The sequence below is a fragment of the Vulpes vulpes genome, chromosome 4 (assembly GCF_048418805.1).
Source record: "Vulpes vulpes isolate BD-2025 chromosome 4, VulVul3, whole genome shotgun sequence".
NCBI classification, from domain to species: Eukaryota; Metazoa; Chordata; class Mammalia; order Carnivora; family Canidae; genus Vulpes; species Vulpes vulpes.
The window spans coordinates 3,595,296-3,620,871 of record NC_132783.1 but is presented as its reverse complement, the minus strand read 5'-3'; the positions used below and the strand labels follow the sequence as shown (position 1 = coordinate 3,620,871).

The following is a 25,576-nucleotide window of genomic DNA, read 5'->3' as shown; positions in this document are numbered from 1 at the left end:
TTAAAATGTTCTTGTAAAAAAAATAAATATATAAAAATAAATAAATAAAATGTTCTTGTGAAAAAAATGTAAAAAAAAAATAAAAATAAAAAATTGAAGTGAAAAAAAAAATGTTCTCGTGGGCAGGCGGCGGGGTGGGGGGGTGCTCAGCAGTTTAACGCTGCCTTCAGCCCAGGGCGTGATCCTAGAGACCCGGGATCGAGTCCCACGTCGGGCTCCCTGCATGGAGCCTGTTTCTTCCTCTGCCTGTGTCTCTGCGTCTCTTTCTCTCTGTCTCTCGTGAATAAATAAATTTGAAAATCTTCAAAAAATAAAAATAAAAATAAAATAAAATTCTCTTGTGGTTTCCTTCCTACTAGAAGCAGTCCGTAGACTCCAGCCATCCAGCCCTGGCAGTTGTCCCCTTCGCTAAAAATAAACACTCGCCTCACCAGAATTAGGAACAGAACTGCTTTTGATAAAGCAAAAACAAAGTCGTCTTATTTCTATCAAGGTGGTTCAGAAGCCAATTAGTAATTCATTCTACCCACTAAAGTATACAACCGCTCTAGAATTCACACTGGTTCTCTGCAAAGGATTAGCCCCCGAGAATCCTCCCAGGGCGCAGTGACGACGTCAGGTGCTCCAACGCCTAATAAGTAAAGAAACATATTTTATTTTATTTTTTAAAATATTTTATTTATTTATTCATGAAAGACACAGAGAGAGAGAGAGAGAGAGGCAGAGACACAGGCAGAAGGAGAAGCAGGCTCCATGCAGGGAGCCCAACATGGGACTCGATCCCAGGTCTCCAGGATCACACCCCGGGCTAAAGGTGGTGCTAAACCCTTGAGCCACCCGGGCTGCCCCAAGAAACATATTTTAGAATCAAAGGGCTTTACTCCTGCAAATTCTTTCAGGCACCAAGGCACCACAGATAATCCCATTAAGCAGCTCCTCTGTGGTTATGAGGTCCTCCTTCTGGGGTTTGTTGGGTATAGTCACAAAACCCAAATGGATGTGTCAAACCAAGTGAAGAAGCAATCCAAATCAGTCTGCTGGGAAACAGACCGTTTGTGTATTTGAAAGAGAATCTCGCTCAGGAAACTGGTTTTCTAGAACATGAAGAACTGAGAGGCCCAAGGGGCCCGGGAGGAGCCCAGAGCCTGGCAAGGGTTGGAAGCCATATAACGCTCAGCCAGAGGGACAGAGCGGGGGGGGGGGGGGGGGGTGCCTGGGGCTCTAGAGCTGGGCTCGCCCGATGGAAGCTGGGGTGCTGGGGGGGCCTTCATGGCGGGAGATGCCATCAGGACAGAGGCCACTGCTGGAGACGCTGCTGGACACACAGAGGCAACTCCGACTCCTTCCCTCGTCGTCGTGCCCCTGGCCAGGGCCTCCCTGTGGCCAAACCTATACGGGAGCCTGGGCCATGCGGCCTGCAAGACGCAGCAGCCCCCGCCACAAAAGCAGGGCGGGAGGAGGGCGACGGGTGCACCTGAGAGCAAACAGGTAGCGGCCCAACGCACAAACCACCCAAGGAGGTCAGTTTAAGGAAGAAGCAACCCACTTTCCAACCAAACTTTCCTGTGAAGTACATGCTCTGTTGTGCAGAAAATCTGTGCCCCCCCCCCCCCCCCCCCGGCCTAACCCTTCCATCACGAAGTCCCCAGCGCCAGCTGCCAGTGCCGCTGCAGGCACGGGGCGGGGGCGGCGAGGGGAAGCCGCTTTCAGGGGCCGAGGCCACCTCCTCCAGCACACACGGGCCTCCTGTTCCTCCCACGCTGGCCTGCGTCCTGGGCAAACGGGGCCCACGCTCACTTCTCCTCTCCTCGGGGACGCATACAAGCCCTTGGCCCAGCGCTCGTTCATTCCCTCGACGGACGTTAGCTCTAAGGGACCAGCCGAGCCTTAAGGACGGGACAGGAATGACCGCAGGAAGGAGCTCCTCGTGGACAGGTGGAGAGAGGAGGCAGGAAGCAAGCCAGCCTGAGCCCTGGCGAGGAGATCGGCCTGCAGCGAGCGGGGAAGCAGAGCGGCCTGCGGTTCCAGAAGCATAAGGAGAAAGGGGGTGGTGGGAGAGGTCGGCGGGGGGCAGGCTGGGAGGACTTTGGGTGCCATGTGTGCATGACGGTTTTCCTCCCTGTCCCCAGCCTGGACCACATGGAGGCATGACACCCGAAGGCCTGGGCCCCGCCCCTGCCCCAGCTCATGGTGACGGGGGGGGGGGGGGGGGGGGGGGGGGGGGGCGGGGCCAGAAGCACCCAGGCACCCCAAGCAGCCAGGGCTCCTGAGCCTGGGGAAACCCAAACCGTTCAACATGTGCTGAAGCTAGAAGGCATCCCGGCACCTTAGCAGGAGTTCTGCGCCTCCTCCCCACCTTGTCTGCAGCCCTAAGCTAAGGTGACGAGGGTGCTTGCTGGTTACGACCTGGAGTTCTAAGCAAACGAACCCTTTGAAAATTCCCCCCTCACTTCCCCAAATCTGCTGCTTACTCACACCAAGAAGGATGTAAAGATAACAGTGTCTTTCTTTCTTTCTTTCTTTCTTTCTTTCTTTCTTTCTTTCTTTCTTTCTTTTTCTTTTTCTTTTTTTTTTAAGATTTTATTTATTTATCTGGCAGAGAGCGAGCGAGCGAGCGAGTGCACCAGCAGGCCGAGTGGCAGGGGAGAGGGAGAAGCAGATTCCCGGGCAGGGAGCCCGTCGGGCGACTCCACCCCAGGGCCCTGGGATCGCGGCCTGAGCCGAAGGCAGCTGCTTACCCAACTCACCACCCAGGCGGCCCAACAGCAACTGTGGTCACGGTGCTGTGTACTAGGTGCCAGTCTCTGTCTATTCATGAAGAATGAAGAATGAAGAAACAGGTTCCAAAGGGATAAATAACTTGCCCAAGACCACTATGGTGGATGTTGAAGCTGGAGCACAAATCAGGGGACGCTCAAGGTCACGGATCTTGCACTAAAACACGCTGCTGCTTCTGAAGTTTTAAAATTGGCATCACCAGTTGGGATCCTCCCCTGGCCCAGGTCCCCTCCCTTCTAAACATTGTAGGGCCGTCTCCTTTCAGGACATATGCGAAGAGCACAGATATTAGAATTTGAAGTGCAAAGATTACTAATTTCAATTAAAAAAAACCCCAAATTTTCATTTTGGGATGATATTAAATTTACAGAAAAGTTGCAAAGATGGAACAGAGCACTGCAATACTCATGGGAAGAAAACCAAGAAACCTCATGGTTTCTTGTGATGTTAACTTCCTCTGTTACCTGGTGTGTTTGTCAAAATTAAGAAGCCAACATAGCTACGTTACTATTAACTAAACTTCAGACTATTCAGATGTCACCAGCTTTTCCGCTAATGCTTCCTTTCCGTTCCAGGATCTGATCCAGAATCCCATGTTGCATTTAGGCTGCCTCAATTTTTAACTTAAAAAAACAAAAACTGAGACATTTAAAACAACCAAGTTGGACCTAAGTGTAAATGCTAGATTTCCTATTTTTGGACATTCTCCTCTGGAGATTCTCCTTCAGATCACAAATAGCAAAATATTATTTAGGACTATTCCTGCATAGACTTATCTACTACTATCTTATCTACTTTTTTTTTTCTCTGCATAACCTTAGAGTGCACATAGATGCATATTTTGCTTTCAAGGAATCAGACCAATTCAAACAGCTTTCTTTTGCTGTGCCACCCAAAATACAAAATCTTGGTTTCCCCCCCCTTTTTTTTTCCAGACTTTCTATAATAAATAATTCTCTACTCAGAAAAAAATGTTTAGTATGCACTACTGTACTTCCTAAAGGAAACAGGATTTTTTTCTAACATGGATTCCACTGGGCTCACTCATGTATCCAGTATGTGTCCCGTGAGGATGCTGGGCTCTGAAGACGGCAGGGGATGCCAACACGCATTTATCTGTCCCAATCAGAGCTCAGACTGAATCAACTTTACAATTTGTATCAACCTGGAGATCGACCTAATTTGATCCTTTAGTACCATTAAGCTGTACTTCAGTTTTTTTCTGAGACCTAACCTTTTGAAATTCATTGGATTACTGCTGCCATTTCTTCACTTCTTCCCTGTATTAGAATTACATAGTTATGCCTTCATCAAGTGACTTTTTAGCATCTGCTACTGAAACACATGGTATCTATTTCCCCATCTCACTGCTATTTGGCTTGGCTGCGTGACCTGCTTTGACCGATGAAAAGCAGGCAAAAGAAGAATGAAACTGGACCATTCTCTCACACCATACACAGAGATAAACTCAAAATGGATGAAAGATCTAAGTGTGGGACAAGAATCCATCAAAATCCTGTGCGAGAACACGGGCTGATTTTTGAACTTGGCCACAGCAACCTCTTGCAAGAAACATCTATGAAGGCAAGGGATACAAAACCAATAATGAACTAGTAAGGGGATCCCGGGGTGGCTCAGTGGTTTAGCGCCTGCCTTCGGCCCAGGGTCTGATCCTGGAGACCCGGGATCGAGTCCTGCATTGGGCTCCCTGCATGGAGCCTGCTTCTCCCTCTCCCTCTGCCTGTGTCTCTGCCTCTCTCTCTGTGTCTCTCATAAATAAAAAATAAATAAATAAATAAAAATAAATAAATAAAATCTTTAAAAAAATGAACTATTGGGACTTAGTCAAGATATAAAGCTTCTCCACAGCAAAGGAGCAGTCAACAAAACTAAAAGACAACCTACAGAATGGGAGAAAATATTTGCAAATGACATATCAGATAAAGGGCTGGTATCTAAGCTCTATAAAGAACTTATCAACCTCAACACCCAAGAAACAACAATCCAGTCATGAAATGGGCAAAAGACATGAACAGACATTTCTCCAGAGAAGACATACGCATGGCCAACAAGCACACGAGACAATGCTCCGCATCACTGGCCACCAGGGAAATACAAATCAAAACCACGATGAGATACCACTTTACACTGGTAAGAATGGCTAAGGTTAACAAGGCAGGAAACCACAAATGCTGGAGAGGATGTGGAGCAAGGGGAACCCTCTCGCACTGCTGGTGGGAATGCAGGCTGGTGCAGCCACTCTGGAAAATAGTATGGAAGTTCCCTAAGAAGTTAAAAATAGAGCTACCCTACGTCCCAGCAATTGCCCTGCTGGGGATTTACCCCAAGGATACAGATGTAGTCAAACGGCAGGACACCTGCACCCCAATGTTTCTAGCAGCAATGTCCACAATAGCCACACTGTGGGAGGAGCCTCGGTGTCCATCGACAGATGAATGGATTAAGAAGATGTGGTCTGTATACACAATGGAATATTTCTCAGTCATCAGAAGGGATGAATACCCACCATTTGCTTCAATGTGGATGGAGCTGGAGGATATTATGCTGAGTGAAGTAAATCAACCGAAGAAGGACAATCATCATATGGTTTCACTCATACGGGGAATATGAGAAATAGTGAAAGGGACCATAAGGGAAGGAGGGGAAACTGAGTGGGGAAAAATTAGAGAGGAAGACAAACCATGAGACACTCCTAACTCTGGGAAACAAACAAAAGGTTGCAAAAGGGGAGGGACTGAGGGAATGGGGTGACTGGGTGACGGGCACTGAGGAGGCACTTGATGGGGTGAGCACTGGGTGTTATACGTTTAAAAAGTGGGCAAAAGTGACATTGAGTCAACAAGCTAAGCTTTCAGAAGCAACACAGCGTCTGCTCATGCCCTGGCTTTCTGTGACCCACTTGGGAAAATCTTGACTCAGTTCACCAAAGTCCCTTCAGACTGGGCCCCAGAATTAAGACGTGTAAGATGTAAAATGATAAGACGCGTTCAGTCCAGCCATGCCCAGCCCAGCCCAGCCCAGCCCAGCCTATACCAGCTGGAGTACAGCTCGTCAGCAGACCCGTATTTGAGGTGTGGAGGTGTCTGTTATGCAGCAAAGCTGATTAATACACGATTAAAGTGAACTAGACAAAGAAATTAATTTCTCTTAACCATGCCCTAACAGCCTGCTTTGGAATCAGAGCAACCATCTGAAGCAGCTCCAACTTACTTCCAGGCATCAGCTCAAAGTGAGGCCTTCCTTCTTCGGTGGACATTAGGGTAGCCAGTTTTCCCTCTATCATCTCTCCGTCAATGAATTTCCCATAAAGTGCAGTCCTCTCATCGGGGTACACATAGGCGATCTTCTCTCCAGTCATCTCCCCATCTTCATTTACTTCTCCCACAAGGCTGCCTCCATCCTGATGGGAGAAACCAAAAGCCAGAAAATATTACATGTAGTATTTATCTATAGGACACGACTTCAAGGAATTTTTCTTGTGCACTCCCATCATTGGTGGCCCTAATGCAACAGTTTAAGAACCCGGAGCTTTCACGTGGGTGAGAAAAACGTGATGCGTACCTCCCCATCCAGGCCTGTACAAGTAAACTGCTAGAAGCTACACATAGAAGCACAGAAGCCTGATCTGAGCTGCACTTCATAATCCTTACAAGCTACTGACACTATTTTGGTGTGTTATCTAAGAAGCAAATGGGTTGTATTTGTAGTATCAGTTACAAATACTTAAAGGGAACGTAACTAAGTGTTATTTTGGGGCCGATATCAAATGCTATGAGGATCTGTGGCAAGATGGTTTTACCGACTATTCGTACCATCTCACCTCTCCATGTTGGATTTTGGATTTCTGGTCGATTAAGAAAATCTTCACTTCAAATGTATTTAAGAATTAACTTTAGTGTACATGAATAAAGAGAGTTGTCTGCATTTCCTAAAAGATAAGCCAAAGGACTTCTGGACACTGCCTGAGAATCCTACACTGTCACTTTTTACGGCATTAGAAGGAATAGTAAAAAAATAAAATAAAATAAAAAAATCAACTAAATTCCATCCCTTCCCCATCACCTCTTTCTTCCCTCTTTGTTTATTTACTGCTCCTTTCTGCGGCCTTCCAGGAGAGGAGCCAGCTGTGCTTCCTGTTTAACTGTCACTTGCCTTCATTCCTAAGAGTCATTAAATACTTTAGGGCGGAGGCCTAAAGTATAATTCTGTATCCTGGTAAGTGCTAGGGACATGATAGGTGAACCACAAATACTTTTTGAATTGAATGGGGATACCAAAAAATAATCTAATAAATGATTTAAAACCATTGAATCTAGGGTGTAAGGGATATTCCCCCCCCCACCCATGCAGAAGGTCTTCACAGTATAACTGAAAATCTGAGACCTTTGTGGGTTCAATATAACAACAGTAAAGCCATGACATCCTCTAAAAGCTTGGTTATTTCTCCAACTCAAAGGTTCTAGAAACAGCCACTCAAAGTCGGCGGTGTAGGGTGACTTCTGAGCGATCCCAAATGCTGCTCACTGAGAGACAGCAGGAATAAATAACATCAGGTACCTGATTTCTACAGCTCACCATAGTCTAATTGCCCTTTGAAGAAAACAGGTCATAAATTCAAAAATGAACCACAGCACTTTCATAGAAAGAAAAATACTTGGCAGCATTTTTAACGGACAGAAAGTGCATTAGAGCTATATTATGGCTCTTTCTCCTCCCAGAGTTAATTCTTAATAAGCGAGCAGAAACGTGGATGATACTTTCTTGCAAGATCTGCCTTTAGACTTTCAGGGGTGATGAGAGTTGAAGGGTGTTAGAGCATTTGTGCTTCTTTTTTTTTTTTTTTTTTTTTTTAGCATTTGTGCTTCTAACCTGCCGTAACTAATGTTAGCCAACGTTACTAGTTATTTGTACAGAATTCTCTTTCCGGCCTCTCACATTTCCCCCCCCCCCCCAAATACTTTAAACTTTTGGTCAGGGAGGCAGTGAATTTATTTGTCTAGGATGATAAAGCGGAGATCCTGCTTTTATTTCCAAAAGGAGGTAGACATTTCAAACTGAAAACGTTTGGCAGCATCACTGTTCCAAGATAAAATTTTGAAAGAAATAAGCTGTCCTGAGAGCAAGCTGATGAATACCGGAGGGCGAGTCACTCTTTCTCCTCCCTTTGTTCCTGCTTTGACTCTATGTCACAAACGCGTCCTTGTCTGCTGTGTCAGGGAGTGTCGGGGAGGAAGCTGCTGCCTTCCCGCCTCTGCTCGCTGGCTCCTCTTCATGGGAGAAGGAATCACTCACTTGATTAGTCAGAAGGCAGGCTCTGACACCCACTGACACCCATCTCTTTAGCGGGTGGGGGTTGACCCCTGCGGTTCCCAGGGGTCCTGCTATATTTTCACTCGTGCTGTCCTGGGAGCAGTCGGTGCCTGCAGGCTGCGACTCTTCCCATCTCCATCCCTGCCCTGTCCTTGGGGATGCTCCCCGGGCAAGATCTGCAACTTTCTAGAGCTCTCTAGCTGCAGCTGGTCCAGGGGTTTCGTTCAGAGGGGCAAGGTACAGAGGCTCATTGTGACGTGGGGTCCACATCACATCTCCAGTCCAACACTGCCATAGTGAAACCCACATTTTGGCCTCTGACACCTACCGACACAGGTTTTAGCTGATTCTCAATCCAGAGAGAAGAGGGATGCAATTAGCCCCCTCGACTGCCAACAGATACCCTATATACAGCACACCTTCTCCCAAGTTATTTTTGAAAGTGTAAAACTCCCCGGTGCTTCTTTTATAAGGCAGAGTCTTCTCTTGGTATTTAGTAAGGTAATAATTAGCACCAAATGCTAAAACATAGGTGTACCATTCAGGTTTCAAGACGCGACTACACTGAGTGATGCGGATCCATTTACCTTGGCGCATCTTTGGTGTCTTGTAGAGACGCTAACTGGTCACAGTCACAGGCAAGAGGACAGGTAACAGGAGGATCCGGCCGTCCCTATGTTGCCTCTTTCCTACACCCAGTCTCCCGCAGAGGGCTCCACTTTCTCTGACTTCATGATTCACTGTATCAGCGGATCCCCAGGGCCAGGGCGCAGGATGCTCAACTGGCCTACTCACGAGGCAACGGAAGTCTCAATCTTCCTAAGCTGCTATGTGCCTCCACCCATCCCTCTCCTGCTCACCTGACAGGTAACCAAAGGGACTTCTGAGCTACTGCAGAGCCTACCAAGAACATATGTAATTGCTTTGGTAATTATTTTAAAAATGTTTTCCAGTATTCTTTCCTTAAGCCCTGTTCCTAGAGTATAACTTCTTTTTATTTTATTTATTTTTTATTTTATTTTATTATTTTTTATAACTTCTTTTTAAAGAACGAGAATAAGGAGATTTAGCTGGGGCTACTTTTCTTGTTACACATGTAATAGATCATTTTGTTTTGTTTTGTTTTTAGATCATTTGTTTTTATTAACATTTTCTTACTCATAAGAAGATAGGGTTCAGAGTAAGAAAAATTGTATCGTATCTTGCCTTAAGCTTTGGACAAAATAAAACATTACTATTATTAGTTTTAGTTTTTTGGTTTTATTTTTCAAGTAAGAGCTACGTCCAACACAGGGCTCGAACTCATGACCCCAACATCAAGAGTTGCATGCTCTAGGGACTCAACCAGCTAGGTGCCCGGTCAAAAATAAAATCTTGGGCAAAATATTTTCTAAGGTCTATTTCCTGAGACATTTTCTGGAAATTCACTAATGACAGATGGGATATTTGAAATGCAAACAACAACGAGAGCATTAATTTCCAACCCAATGGGTTTTGCACATCATTTTGCCCTGGTGAACTCCAGAAATATTGGAAGATGTTATCGAATACTCAAAGGCAAGTTCATTTTTATCATCTTAATTTAAGCGACATAAGCCATAAATCGCTTATAAAGTGGGGAGGCGGGCTGTAAAACCAAGTAGTGACAGTGCGGTAAGTCCCAGAAGATGGGAGACCGCTGGATCAGTTCTCCTGCATGAGAACCAGAACCAAATGAATGGCAACCCTATATACTAAAAGAATATTTTTGAAAGGCGTATGTTTTTTGTCTTTATTAGTGGCACAATAAAGCCATTTTGTCCCAATTTGCTTGAATCAGGACTACTTGTTCCTTTCCAAAACAACCTTGAAGAGGAATGAGCAGTAGCTGTGAGGCTCAACCATCTGAGTGCGTAGAGGTAACAGCGAGGGGCACACCTCGTGAGCCAGTGGCTCCAGCTCCTGTAACTCTCAGGTGTCACAGCTTCACATTTTCTAACATAGAGAACACATTTCACTCCTTATTGCGAGGAGTTGAAAAATTGGTTAAGACACGTTACATTCCAGCAAGACGAACAGTCACCAGGCTTACTGGGTAGTATATCCAGCAGACTCCATGCCGAATGTTATCCTTGTATTGCCCCTTGAAGATCAATCTCCCATCCGTGTCATACTCCTGGGCGGGCCCGTTCAACTCTCCGTCTACATATGTGCCCTGGAGAACGCCCCCGTCCTCATAAGTGTACACTCCCTGGCCCTGCAGGGCGTCGTCCACATAATACCCCTCCAGGGTGCTGTGAGAGAAGGGAGAACAAAAGGGAACAGTCAGACTGTGAGTCCACTCTTAGAAGAAAGGATCACATGCAAGGAACTGCATGCCCAGCTCTGTTTCGATGCTGACCCGTATTCAGTGCATCTCCTGAATCCTCTGGCTCGCTAGGAAAAACACTCCCAAGATATGGGTAGGGTTGGGGACAGAGGGACAGCTCATTCTTAACTTCCCAGGTCCCACCAATCCTTTGTGTCTGCCAGCAGAAAGAGAGAGGAACAAAGCCACAGGTGGAAACTGAGCACAAGCCTCATCTGATTATGTTTTCAGTGCAAAGATGCCAAACAACCCCGGGCCCTGCCCACTGCACAGAGACCACTCACGCTTTACTCTCTCAAGAGAATAAAGTCCAGACTTTATTGGGTTTTCAAGCCCTTTCAGATGGCTTGTATACAGTGGTCTCTAATAATACAAAACTGGTTCAGAATGTAAATATCTACATATTTATTTAAGGCATGAATGTATTACTTATGGAGGACAACTATAACTGATATCCAGCCAAGAGAGTCTCTTCCATTTCTTTGGATGATATATGGGGATATTTAAAAAAGATTTTATTTATTTATTCATGAGAGACACACAGAGAGAGGCAGAGACACAGGCAGAGGGAGAAGCAGGCTCCCTGCGGGGAGCCCGATGCGAGACTCGATCCCGGGACCCTTGGGATCACAACCTGGGCTGAAGGCAGATGCTCAACCACTGAGCCACCCAGGGGGCCCTGATATATGGGGATTTAGTTAGGTCCATGCATGTGTGCATGTGTGTGTGTGCGTGTGTGTGTATGTACATGATCGTGGTAATTGGGGGCAAGTGTGGCGACTGCAGGCTGACCCTTGCTAACATGGCCAGTGGCCTGATAGCGTGGAGACCCCTCCGCTCAACAGAAGAAAGCTCACGGGGTGCTGCTCGTGGTGAATTCACAAGAACCTGCCCCCCGCCGCCCTGCTCTCTCTCCCTCCTCCTAAAACACTTTGGGAATTTCAGTATGTTTTCAGTATTGGTTTCTCAAGGACCACTGTCCAATGAAATGATCTTTACCCCCAGATTCCCTCTGTGTACTACAGTTTGGAATAAGGGAAAGAGCAGCTCAAATAATGTTTTAAGTTTTTTTTTTTTAATGTATCCATTCTTGAGAGAGACACACACACAGAGGCTGAGACACAGGCAGAGGGAGAAGCAGGCTCCCTGCAGGGAGCCCCATGTGGGACTCGATCCCGGAATCCCGGGATCCTGGGCCTAAGGCAGATGCTCAACCACTGAGCCACCCAGGTGTCCCTCAAATAATTTTTTAAATTTAAAATGTTCAGCGACAAAGAGTCTATTTTAACATCTGCAGAGAGCATTCCCTGGGTTATCATGAACTGCGCCCACAAGCAGTTGCAGGGCGCCCTCTGAGGAGCCAGCACCAGGGGGGAGCCCGAGGGGGCACCCAGGGGGGTGATGCTGGCGGGCACACACCGTGCACCGAGGGAGACGGAGGCCATGGGGCCTCGGGGGCTGCACTGGGCTGTGCCCGGCAAGTCCGGTCTCGCTTACAGAAGACAGAATGATCGTGATTATTAAATGAGAAGCACAACCCCATAACGGTGGCCTCCGATCGCACCGTAATTACACTGTGGGGCGCCCCCGGGGAGAGGAGTAGCTCGCTTTTGGGTTTGTTTGCACTACTGACGATCAACAGGCTGAGTAAATCCATGAAGAGGACAAAGTGCACCTTAGCACAGCCCTTGCACCAACAATCCAAATTCTCTATCAGCCAGGTTGGAATTCATGCGGTTCGAGGGCCACTGGACTCCCTGCATGGCCACAAAATAAAAATAAAAATAAAAATAAAAATAAAAATAAAAATAATAACGACCTTGAGGAAGGACCGCTAATCAACCGACCCAACAGTGCAGTGGTGCAAACGGCCATGTGCTCCCCTGTCTTCCCCGTGGGAGGGCCAGGCTCAGGTCAGGGTCCAGGTGCAGATAAACCACAGGTTGTTTTTTAGTATAAATATGGCCCTAATACTGAGTGGCCTACAATCTAAAATACTTTTCGTTGCTTATCTGAGATGCCATTTTTAAAAAGTTAATTCATTCATTCATTCATTCATTCATGAGAGACATAGAGAGAGAGAGGCAGAGACCGAGGCAGAGGGAGAAGCAGGCTCCCTGCAGGGAGCCTGATGCAGGACTCGATCCCGGGACCCTGGGGTCGTGCCCTGGGCCAGTGGCAGGTGCCCAACCGCTGGGCCACCGGGGGATCCCCTGAGATGCCATTTTAAGTGGGTGCCCTGGACCTTACTGGTCCCCCTGGACTGCGCACAGCCCCCCACGGCAGTCTGTCCCGTCGACCCGCCGACGCAGAACAGGACAAACGGCGGCTTCCCTCCCAGCCCAGGTGACCAAGGTGCACAGGTGCAACCTCTCGGCGCCCCGGGGCAAGGCTGGCCACGGCCTTCTCCGCGGCTGCTCCAGGCAACGGCTCGCCCCCCCACGCCTGTGATGGGGGGGTCCTCGGGGCAGCGCAGAGGGCAGGCTCGGAAGCCCCGGAAGCCCCCCGTCCCCGAGGAAGGCGGACAAGCTGCTCGGGCTGTCAGGGTGCGGATGCCCGTTGGGGCTTCCCTCCTGCGGCGCCCCGGAGCCCACCCTCGTCCTGGGCCGCGCCTCCGCCTGCACTGACCGCCACAGGCCCGCTGGGGCTCCCCTCTTAGAGGCCTGCTGGGGCTCCCCTTCTAGAGGCCTGCTAGAGCCCCTGCTCACATGGGCTCCCCTTCTAGAGCCCCCTGCTCAGAGGCCTCCCCTTCTAGAGCCCCCTGCTCACATGGGCTCCCCTTCTAGAGCCCCCTGCTCACAGGCCTCCCCTTCTAGAGCCCCCTGCTCGCAGGGCTCCCCTTCTAGAGCCCCCTGCTCACAGGCCTCCCCTTCTAGAGCCCCCTGCTCACAGGCCTCCCCTTCTAGAGCCCCCTGCTCACAGGCCTCCCCTTCTAGAACCCCCTGCTCACAGGCCTCCCCTTCTAGAGCCCCCTGCTCACAGGCCTCCCCTTCTAGAGCCCCCTGCTCACATGGGCTCCCCTTCTAGAGCCCCCTGCTCAGAGGCCTCCCCTTCTAGAGCCCCCTGCTCACATGGGTTCCCCTTCTAGAGCCCCCTGCTCGCAGGGCTCCTGATCTAGAGCCCCCTGCTCGCAGGGCTCCCCTTCTAGAACCCCCTGCTCACAGGCCTCCCCTTCTAGAACCCCCTGCTCACATGGGCTCCCCTTCTAGAGCCCCCTGCTCACAGGCCTCCCCTTCTAGAGCCCCCTGCTCGCAGGGCTCCCCTTCTAGAGCCCCCTGCTCACACGGGTTCCCCTTCTAGAGCCCCCTGCTCACAGGCCTCCCCTTCTAGAACCCCCTGCTCCAGGGCTCCCCTTCTAGAGCCCCCTGCTCACATGGGCTCCCCTTCTAGAGCCCCCTGCTCGCCGGGCTCCCCTTCTAGAGCCCCCTGCTCACAGGGCTCCCCTTCTAGAGCCCCCTGCGGGCTCCCCTTCTAGTGCCCCCTGTTCGGGGAGCTCCCGTTCTAGAACTGCCTGCTCACATGAATTTATTCACTGGACCCACAGGGCACACCTCTTTATATTTTAGCTCCCACACTATGTGATTCTTGTTTTTTCCTTTAAAATGTATGTAACCAAATGTTTTAAATCCCTGAGGTCACATTTTCTTTCCTTTTTTTTTTTTTAAATTCAAAACAAAAATAACCTTGTGATAGTAATGAATATTCTCAAGCCCCTGGCATTTTTCTATTCAAAAAAGGAACTGACATAAAGGCGCTGTTTTGTGACCACTACATTGTTAACATGTGAGATTATTTGAGAAGTAGCTGCATGCAAGTAGCTTTCTAATCCTTGCTGAAATCGGATTGAGGGGTACATTTTGGAGGAAGTCTGCTCTTACTGGCTTGACTAGAGCCTACCCAACCTTCCTGACCACCCCCCGGCGTGGAGCCCTGCTTTCCCCAGAGTCTGCCCTGACCTCCCCAACCAGTCCATATTTCTCATCAGAGCCTCATCATGACCCATCACAGGACTTTCCATGTCTTTACTGATGGTCAATTTATATGTCCTATTTCACTAACTAGACTGTAAGCCCCCCCCCCTTTTAAAGATTTTATTTTATTTATTCATGAGAGACACACAGAGAGAGGCAGAGACCTAGGTAGAGGGAGAAGCAGATCCCCTGCAGGGAGTCCCACGTGGGACTCGATCCTGGGACTCCGGGATCATGCCCTGGGCCAAAGGCAGCCACTCAACCACTGAGCCACCCAGGTGCCCTGATTGTAAGCTCTTTGTTGGAACAAATTAGGCATTATCCATCCATGCATCCCTCCCCTAACATACTTCAAGTGGCACTTCCTAAATGAAAGAACCGAAATGAAAACTGGGCTGGTTTGCTTTGAGAAGAGAAGACTGAGAGGGAACATAACAACGGTAACAATGTTACTCAAGTGCAGGGAGTACTTTCTTTTTTCTGGGACATAGTGTTTGCTCCCATAAGTAAAAGTTATGATTATGCATGAGTACTCATGGGTATGATGGTGAGCTTTCTACTGAGAAACTGGGCTTAAAAAAGCATCAGGGGAATAGTTAGGAGATACCAGAATAGTCAAAGAAATTTACCAAAACTGCTTTAAATCTACTTAAAAAAAAAGGGGCAAGGAAGATTCCTCGGTCTGGAATAACTTATGAAATGACCCATTGTGTGGCACAAGGATGGAATAAATGTGCTTCTTTAAGTGAAAAAAGTAACATGTATTGGTTGTTAAAACAAACAAAAACCAAACCAAGTACTATAAAGATGTAGAAAGTAGAAATTCCCACTCCTCTTGTTCAGTTTAGCATATACCACTTAAAGCTTTTTTCCCCATTTATGTATCATGCACTTTCCCACCTCTGTTGTTGCTGTTTTAATAAAAATGGGATCATTCTATATACAGTCCTCTTGACTGGTATTTCCTGAAGTCTCTTTCAACATCTTGGCAGGTTCTTTAGTATGTTAAGAAACTTCAAAAATGATCTTTCGACTGTTAGATTTTTCTGGCACCAGCATCTGAGTCAAGTAACCAGAAAATGTAGAGAAAATTAAAACATAAATTTTAATTAAAATTCTTTCTGTACATATACATACAGACTATTGTTACCTGTTTTATCAAAGCTCTTGTAGTTAAAATTCCAGTAATAAATTAAATTAGGAAATCTAACTCAAAAAGAAATGGGGAATTTTTATAATTATTTACCTAAACTGATGAATCTCAATTTTACTCAAACATTACTGTAACATCATTTTAAGATTCTCTTTAATATCTGAATACACCAAAGTCCTCTTAGGAGATTTGACAGCTTTGGCTTTTCCTCGGTACTCTGGGGCCTAGAATGTTTCAGGCTTTTCGCCTCATGAGGCATGAACTCTGCTCCCTTCCTCTACTGTGTTCCCTTCCTTTTGTCGGCTGTTATAATAGAAGAACCAAGAGGGAAATTTTAAATGAATCTTAATTCTATCAATTAATTCTTTTTTTTTTCAATTTTTATTTATTTATGATAGTCACACAGAGAGAGAGAGAGAGAGAGAGGCAGAGACATAGGCAGAGGGAGAAGCAGGCTCCATGCACCGGGAGCCCGACGTGGGATTCGATCCCGGGTCTCCAGGATCGCGCCCTGGGCCAAAGGCAGGCGCTAAACCGCTGCGCCACCCAGGGATCCCTCTACCAATTAATTCTTAATTCTGCCATTTCTAACCACATTAAAGTGTGACTCTTAATATTAAAACATTTGAGCCATTATTTTATATGACAATATATATTATCTTTTTAAAAAACTGAGATGCAACTGACATATAGTATTGTATCCTATATTATCTCTTAAAATACTGAAAACTAAGGAACCATAAAGAAGAAGAACATCCACAACAAACCCAAACCATCTGCTCAGGCTTTATCTGAGAGAAACTTCACCTTCTTGCAAGGTGTGATAAGCAAGCTGAATGAAGCACTATCATGCTTCCATGTAATACAGTGTCTTGTCTATCTTTAGAGGTTTTTTTTTTATCCTTTAGGAGATCTGTGAGTCTGTAGGATCTGATTATTATAAAGGCTCAAGATAGTAAAATTTTTGAGGAGCAATTAGTGAAATTCAGTTTTTCTCTCTAAAAAGAAATCCTAAGGGGCGCCTGGGTGGCTCAGCCGGTTCAGCATCTGACTCTTGATTTGGGCTCAGGTCATGATCTCTGGGTTGTGAGATGGAGCCCCTTGTTGGGCTCTGTGCTCAGTGGGGAGTCTGCCGGGGGCTCTCTCTCCCTCTGCCTCTCTCTCTCTCTCTCTCCCCCTTCCCCTCTCTCCTTGTCTAAACATAAATAAATAAATAAATGAATAAATAATCCTAAGAAAAGCTGCTAGCCATTGTTATCAATGAATAATAACAGCAAGGGAGAAATAATAATAATAATAATCCGTCCTTGAGCTTGAAGGCATGATGCTATGTGAAATAAGTCAGACAAAGACAAAAATTGTTATGTCCTCCTTTGTATGTGGAGTCTAAAGAAGCCTAACTCATAGAAACAGAGTAGAATGGTGGTGGCTGGGGCTGGGGGCTGAAGAGGTGTTCTTCAAAGCAGACAAACTTCAAGCTGTAAGATGAGTAAGTTCTGAGGATCTCACGTACAGCCTGATGACTATAATTAGCAATACCATATCGTGTACTTAAAAGTTGTTGAGAGTAGATCTTAAATATTATCACCATTTAAAAAAGGTAATTATGTTAGAGCACGGAGGTGTTAACTAACCTTATCGTGGTCATCATTTCACTACATAAATGTATCAAATCATCATGTCGTATACCTTACACTTACACATATCGTATGTCGGTATCGCAACAAAGCTGGAAAAAATGTAGATACAGAGCTATACAAAAAAAAAATCCATGTTTCCCCATATGTGCCACCTAGGTACCCTCTACTCTGCAAGGTCTTTACAGGTTTTCTCATTCAATCTTCACAACAACGTGGAGAAGTCAGTCTAATTATCCCCACTTTACAGATGAGGAAACAAGTTCACTAGATCAGAGCTCTTCTGACTTGAGTCTTCAGGTTGACTTTCCATCAGTTTGCCAAGCTCCTACCAAAGTTGTTCAAACTCCTACAAAGAAAGTAAATTCATTCACCCCAGCACTCCTTTGAACTGTTCATAATTCTAGCTAATGAGTGACTTCAAGTAAACTTCAAGCAAGCCAGAGTCAGAGCTATTTCCTTGGTCTTGTTAGAGGGGAGTGGTAGGTGCAGTGAGAAGAGGAGGGCTCTGGAATTGAGCTCACCTTCCCTGGAATCTCAGCTCTACGCCCCGAGGTGATGGAGTAGGTGACCTTGGGCAAGTTATTTAACCACTCTGTGCCTTAGTTTCTTCATTCGTAAAATAGGATGCTACAGCCTATTTCACTTCTTGTGAAGGGAGAAGGGAACGTGTCCAGCATTGAACAAATGACAGGTATTCAAAAATATCCATTTTCCCCCCACTCCTTTTCCTTTGTGCAAGTCACAAAAAATTTTGTCTTAATCAGAACAGTTTGTTAGAATACAGACAAATATCTTTGTTGGGCCTGGTTCCAGCAGAAGCTGGATGACTACTGGGAACATAGAAAGGACTTTTGCCTTGTGTGGGAGGCTGGAATACATGACTTCAGAAGTCCATTCCGACTCTAGTTTCCCTGAACTGTGACCAAGTACTTTCAAAAAACCAAACACAATGGGGCACCTGGGTGGCTCAGTTGGTTGGGCATCTGCCTTTGGCTCAGGTCGTGATAATCGGGTCCTGGGATCAAGGCCCCAGTTGGGCTCTCTGCTCTCTAGGGAGTCTGCTTCTCCCTCTCCCTGCTGCTCCCCCTGCTTGTGTGTTCTCTCTCTCTTTGTCAAATAAACAAATAAAATGTTTAAAAAAAAAAAAAAAAGAAAAGAAAAAGAAAAACCCAAACGCAAGAAATCGTGCATGGGCCTGTGGCCTGGGAAATGTCGGCCTTTCTCAGTGACTCATCAAATGGTCAGCCTTGCTTAGATTAATTTGGCCAATGATATGTTAGAAAAGCCCTAACTAGATACATCAGTGTAGAAAATCAACACCAGGAGTAGTAAATAATACTTTGAAATCTAATTGGCACATCAAGGGGAAGCATCAATAATAATAATTCAAAAAACCTTAAATGAATAAACTCACCTTTATCTCACAGTCAGGCTAAAACTCACACAGTTCCCTAATATTACCCAGCCCATAGCCAAGCTGCATTGAAATGCCTCTCTCTTGTTACCATTGTAAAATTTCTAGAAGTTCTATAAAATTGCCTTTACATCCATAAATCTTGGTTGAAACGAGAACAATTAAGGAAGAAGTGCATTAAAATGAACACCCAGAATTGGGAATTAGTATAAAAATTAGAGGTGTGTACATCAAAATACTCTGCATACTAAATATTCTCATAATATGTATTCCCCAGCCCCAACCCTCCCAGTACTCCAGCGGGTCCAGTGGTGCCAGACAGACTCCAGAGCCACAGCAGCCAAGCCTCCAGATCCCTTTCTCCTCCCTGTATCAATGCTTTCATCTCAGGACCAGAGCAGACGTTAAGTCCCAATGACCCAATCTTAGGCTTAGGACAGTTTCCTCATTTCTTTACAAAGGGGGCTGAAAATGGAAAAACAGAACTGCTTGAAAAGACAATTTAAAAAATAAGGTCAGTTTTCCCATTCATTCCTAGGTTGTGAGATAAATTATTTGGTAAATAACCTATCTATCAGAATCTAGGTTCTGATAAGCTGGTTTTAATAAATTTTTCTGTTCTATATTTCAACATATTAATAAAGGAGAGGTCAACTGTTGATGAAGATCTCAAAACTAGCAAGCATTTTGAGGCTGAGATAATAGTAACGTACCATATTCATTTTGGCTATTTAAACTGATTTAGAAATAGAGAGCTATTTCCTTATTTTACCTTGAATATGTTTAATTAAGATGCTTAAATTCTCTGCCAACGGTGGTCACCTTGGTGATGTAGGTGGTAGCGGTATAAAAAAGGGGGAGGCATGTTCACATTTTACATTAGTGTAGTTCTTAAAGTTTGTTATCCTACCAAGTATTTTGCTACATGTGCGATTTAAAAATAGTCTGCTTCTGTCTAGGAACTTGGTTAAACAATTTACCAGGGCCATTTTTTCCTGATGATCTCAATATTTAAAATTCTTTTTTTTTTTTAAAGATTTTATTTATTTATTTATTTATTCATGCAAGAGGCAGAGAGAGACACAGGCAGAGGGAGAAGCAGGCTCCATGCAGGGAGCCCGATGTGGGACTCGATCCAGGGTCTCCAACATCACATCCTGGGTCAAAGGCAGGTGCCAAACCGCCGAGCCACCCTCAATATTTAAAATTCTTATTCAGGATTATCATATGCTATGTAGAGTAGAAAAGTGACTCTAGAATTGCCCTGATATAAATTTATATGTTTAAAACCCTCTTAAAAATTAATATACCCAGCTTATGGCACAGATTGTGGTAATGGTTTCACGAGTATATGCTTACCTCCAAATTCATCAAATTGCGTATATTAGGTGTGTAGGGCTTTTTGTATGTGAATTGTACCTCAGCAAAGTGGGTTACAAAAATCCCACACCCAGGGGCAGGTGTCATATAAGATTAGAATGCACCAGGCCAGATTTTCTATCCTACACTTTGCAATTATGAGAACAAGTTCTGGCGATTCCAAACAAACCATGTTATGTTATGGGAACATAAGCCAGCATTACAGGTTTGGACAGCTTTTAAAAACCCTAACAGAAACTTTTTGTTTCCTCATCTGTTATTTTAAGATCTTGATTTCAGCCTTTTGGAGGGGGGGGGGGGGTTTGCAGACTAAACCCTCCTGTCTGGCAGTGAAAGCATAGGGACCCACTTTGTTTTACCCAAAACATCAGACCCTAAAAATGGGGAGCAGTAACAGGGGGAAAATTAATAGACAAATGTAAATTAAAGTACTGTTCCATGGAGAAAGAGCTGACTTCTCCATGATCACATCTTGCACCCTCCTTAAAAAGACCTAGTGGATTCCATGGCCTTTTGTCAGTCATAAGATTATCTCACTAATGTTGATGGTACATCCTTTCAGCAGATGTCTCATAATATTATCAGTATTTGGGCTTAAGAAAATAGGTGAGGGGCGCCTGGGTAGCACGGCAGTTAAGCATCTGCCTTTGGCTCAGGTCATGACCCAGGTGTCCTGGGATCGAGTCCCACATTGGGCTCCCTTCAGGGAGCCTGCTTCTCCCTCTGCCCGTGTCTCTGCCTCTCTCTCTGTGTTTCTCATGGATAAATAAATAAAATCTTTTAAAAAATTAGAAAAGAAAAAGAAAATGGGTGACAGTGACCTTTTGAGAACCCGTCACCATACCGCTACATCACATGTCATAAGAGCAGGGGTACTGACTCTCTCCTCAGAGTCTTAACCCCAGTCTATCTGAAGGAGGTTAACAAAGGTCACCTCTTGGGGTCCTTGCTGATACTATCACTGTTTGATTCTACTATCTGACCTAAGTCTCTACAGATGTTTGAGTGGTACATGTGAAAACTAGTGAATTAGTGCCTCAAAAAGAAAACAAAAAAACCCAATGGATGTATTTCTATTCCACTGATGGTCACTGGCCTCATGTTTCAACCTGACCTGGTGCTTCAGCTCTTTCATGTTGTGATGCATATGCACCTGGCTGCAGGGGGAAATGGAGAAAGCTACTTGCAGCCAGAAGTGACTGCCCCGACATGGGGAGTGGCTCGGAAAGCGTCAGGCCCCACTCAGCTCCCCCAGGGCCAACAGGATCAGTATCCTGGGGCTAACAGAGCTCATTTGTACCATACTGGTGCACGAGATCAGTTTGGCCCTTCAACACTGTGTGTCAGGTCTGGGAACCCAACATTAAAATCAACCCAACCGGGATCCCTGGGTGGCGCAGCGGTTTGGCGCCTGCCTTTGGCCCAGGGCGCGATCCTGGAGACTCAGGATAGAATCCCACGTCAGGCTCCCGGTGCATGGAGCCTGCTTCTCCCTCTGCCTGTGTCTCTGCCTCTCTCTCTCTCACTGTGTGCCTATCATAAATAAATAAAATAAAATTAAAAAAAAAAATAAAAAAAAATAAAATCAACCCAACCTAAAAAAATAAAAATAAAAAAATAAAAAAATAAATAAAATCAACCCAACCTGCTGGACTGTTTCTCCAGAGTCAGTCAATCACCGGGTATGATCATCAAACTACCAGATTTAAAGCATGAGTGTGTGTGTGTGTGTGTGTGTGTGTGTGGTGGGAGTGGAATGGGTGTTCTGGGTGAACGCCACCTTTTCTCAGCTCTCACACTCACTTAGCTATAGACATTTTTTTTTTAAGTATCAAATTAAGGGAAAGTGCCAGGAAGCCTAACAGACGACAGAGATTCGATCCTCAAGGAAACCTCTGTCCTATTGAGGAAATAAGATATTTACATAAGTGTACATTTGTTGAGTGAATAAAAGAATAACTGCAGCATGAGGTAAGGAGGAACACTTCCCAGAAAAAAGGTATAAATAAACTGCTCTGAAAATGAGGCAAGAAAAGTTTCCCTCTGGACAGGTTAAAGGGATCGTGAGAGAGTAGGGGCACGTGGGTGGCTCAGTCGGTTGGGCATCTGCCTTTGGCTCAGGTCAGGATCCCAGGGTGCCGGGATCGAGTCCCCCATTGGGCTCCCTGCTCAGTGGGGGAGCCTGCTTCTCCCTCTCCCTCTGCCGCTCCCCCTGCTTGTGCTCCCTCTCCCTTCTTCAATCTCTTATTCAAATAAATAAATAAAAAAATCTTTAAAAAAAAATCTTGAGAAAAGAAAGCACTGATACCAAATCTTGAAAGAGTCCTGTGTGGGACTCAGGTGTCAACCGAATATCCACAGCAGGGCAAAGGAAAGGCAGTGCAGGGAAGTATCTGGCCATTTAAGATGTGCAGTTTGTGGGGCAGCTGGCTGGCTCAGTCGGTGGAGCGTGTGACTCCTAATTTCGGGGTTGTGAGTTCGAGCCTCGCGGTGGGTATAGAGAGTGCTTAATAAAAATGAAGTCTTTTAAAAAAATGTATAGGTTGTAAGCAAAGCTCTGCTAGTAAGAGATGCAGTGTGGAGGTGGAGCAAATGGGAGAGAGAAGGTAGGGATCAATAACGAAAATGAACTTTTACACAAGTTCTATGGGGGGTTAGTAGCGCTTTCTTCCTCCTTTTATCAGATAATGGAGAGCCTAAAGGACTGTTAAAAACTTTAAAAACAACCCACTTCATTTACAGAATGATGATTCTATAGAATGACCCATCTATTCCGGGGCCCAGGCCCGCTCCTGGATCCCCCTTGAACTGTCAGCTTAGACATTCTTTTTCCCAAAGGAATTCAGTGGTTGAGGAAGCTTTGGCTTCTCACCAACACCCAGAGCTCAGAAGCAGAGCTGATCCCTGCAGAATCCTAGAACCTGCTTCAGCCAACTGCATTTCCATATTCCCCAGGGAGGCGGGCAGAGAGGAAGCAGGCCTCCCAGGGCTCCGAATTCCTCTAAATCTAGAGAAATAAATCGCCGCCGGTGGCTCTCTGTTTCTGAAGCAGACACAGCTTAAGAGTCCTGGTTGGAAAGCTGCGCCAGGACAGGCCCACCTATTTCTGCAAGAGAGAGTCCCTTCTACTGTCGCTCCCCACCTGCAAGGCGCCTCGGCCTCACTGCTGGAACTGGGATGATGCGGCTTTCAAGAGCCCTGCTGACCGTTTTCTTGGCCCATCTCTCGAGGATAGGGAACAAGCTGGGATAATGGTGAAGCTGCAGAACCCACGAGGTGGCCCCCTGGTCCTTCAGGGTACGATGGAACCAGGAGCGGACATCAGGGAGGGAGAGGGACTGCACGGCGGAGACTCGAAAGAAAGGGGGAAATCATCACTACCCGAACTGTCCAAATTGGGCTCTGTGCAGTGACCTCATGGAGACTCATCCCCTGAGCCAGCAGGTGAGACGGCCACCAGGCTGGGTGAGCTGAGCCACCACCCCATGCGTGATGGGAGCTCCCTGAAGGCGGCACGACCCAGCAGCGGGGTCAAGGGCAGCCCAGGGGGCCCAAGCCTCAGGGTGGCTTCCCCACAGCAGGGCGAGCGACTTCCTTAGGCCCCCAAGCAGTGCAGACCTGCTGGGGTTGCTTCTGCCTTTTCTAGAAGTTGTACCAAAACCTCCACCTAAATCCTTTCATCGGCATCATCCCTGCAAGTAAAGTGAGCCGGCCCTGCCCCAAACAAGACAGGACAAGACAAAACTGTGAGTGCTACCTGCCGTCAAAGAAGAAGAACTTGCCCCGTCCGTTTTTCTCTCCGTGAACAAAGCTCCCCTCGAATCTGTCCGTGGAGGAGTAGGTGACCGTGCAGAACCCATGTGGCAATCCATCGTCATCCAGGTGCCCTGGAGAAAGGGAAGCAGAAGGCACACCTCAGCACTTCAATGCACTCCCGCGCCCGGATCCTTCCAGCAAGATCCCCGGGCAGCCGCAGGCCCCCTCCCTGCCTTGGGGGAGGGTGACTGCCCCCGGTTCTCCGCCTGCATCAGCAGGATCAACGTGTCTGCTGCGCACACTTTGTGAACAGATGGGGGCCACGGCAGACGGACGAGAGCACGCTGTAGACGAGGAGCCAAAAATAAGCTTGCCGTTTCCCAGGGCCTACAGGGCCTCCGGGTAATGCCACCTGCATGCTTCAACTTACCAAGAACTTCCCAACATAGCAGTGCTCAAATCTGCAGTTGATGCCCTCAAACTCTCCTGCTTAACTGCAATGTGACTCGGGTGGCGCCTTCGATCATCTCCTGTAAGGTGCGCGGTCTTTGCACTAAGTTTTCTAATGGTGGGAAGTACAACACGACCATACGTCTCATCTACAGGAGCATGTGGGGGACCGCTAGCTGGGCGACCTTTGACAACCCTAACTGCGGGGCCCCTGGGTGGCTCAGAGGTTGAGCACCTGCCTCCGGCCCAGGCCGTGACCCCAGAGTCCCGGGATCGAGTCCCACGTCGGCTTCCCTGCATGGAGCCTGCTTCTCCCTCTGCCTGTGTCTCTGCTTCTCTCTCTCTGTGTCTGTCTCTCATGAATAAATAAGTAAAAATCTTAAAAAAAAAAAAAAAAGAAAAAAGAAAACCCTTACTGCTTGCTGTTTGTTACACTCAAAGAACAAGGGACACGGCCACGTCTCTGAAACTGCCGTAGTGTTTATACACCTGGTTGTACTAACACGTGAACTCAGAGTCCCTCTAAGCCTGAACTAGAGCTTAGCCTTGAACCTACTGCTTTCCTTTAGTGTCTTTCAGCTTTGAGTGTTCAGTGATAACCTTGTCGTATACCCCGTACCACGATGTTCAGAGGGGTGATGCTTTAAACGCAGCTAGCAGTATCCGCAGGGCCGTCTAAACAGTGATTTTGAACATCCGCAGCTCTTATTACACTGTGAGCCTTAACTTGCTGGTCCTTCCTGGGTCACAGACTGGTATATTCTATTCCACTATTTATACTTACAGTCAATATCTAGGCTTTTATCATGATCTACATAATTCACAAAACCCAGACGTCACCTCGTTGGTGTCTCCCCAATTATTCTGGTGAGCTAATTTTATGGAGGTGGGTGAGAATGAAGGCAGTAGTTAATCTCCTGGCTTTTTCCTGGGTTAACAACCTGGGTCGTGGATGAAAAAGGTAGGAAAGCATTAAACACGGTGTGCAATGCAGGGACATTAACACTTACATGGGACTTCCAGAGGGCTCACAGACATAAAAGAGAACACAAGCCATATCACCACAATGAACGCTTTAGTCTCCTAAAATGACTCCTTCTAACAGGATAAAAAAAAAAAAAAAAAGTCATCCCTTAGACGAGGTTAAGTAAATGTTATGAAGAACAAAAAAGCTCTTAATTTGTTATTGATTACACAAACATAAAATAACAATGAACAAATACACTGTCTTACTGCGACATCTGACTCTGTATAGAATGAATTACCTAGAATATTACAACAAAACACGACAAATAAATCACAATCGATATGGCTCCTTTCCTCTTAACACAAATTATTTCTACAAAGGGCAGGAAA

General features: G+C 46.4%; 1 protein-coding gene across 2 annotated transcripts in view; it reads right to left on the bottom strand.

The window, feature by feature from the left end:
* Positions 1-25,576, bottom strand: part of SETD7 (SET domain containing 7, histone lysine methyltransferase) — a 56,503-nt gene that overhangs the window by 24,204 nt on the left and 6,723 nt on the right. For both annotated transcript variants that reach the window (XM_072755202.1, XM_072755201.1), the window contains exons 2-4: positions 23,772-23,901; positions 10,181-10,382; positions 6,010-6,199 (exon numbers count right to left, since the gene is read on the bottom strand). In XM_072755202.1, the coding sequence (XP_072611303.1) occupies positions 6,010-6,199; positions 10,181-10,382; positions 23,772-23,901 (522 nt within the window). The remainder of the gene's footprint in view (positions 1-6,009; positions 6,200-10,180; positions 10,383-23,771; positions 23,902-25,576) is intronic.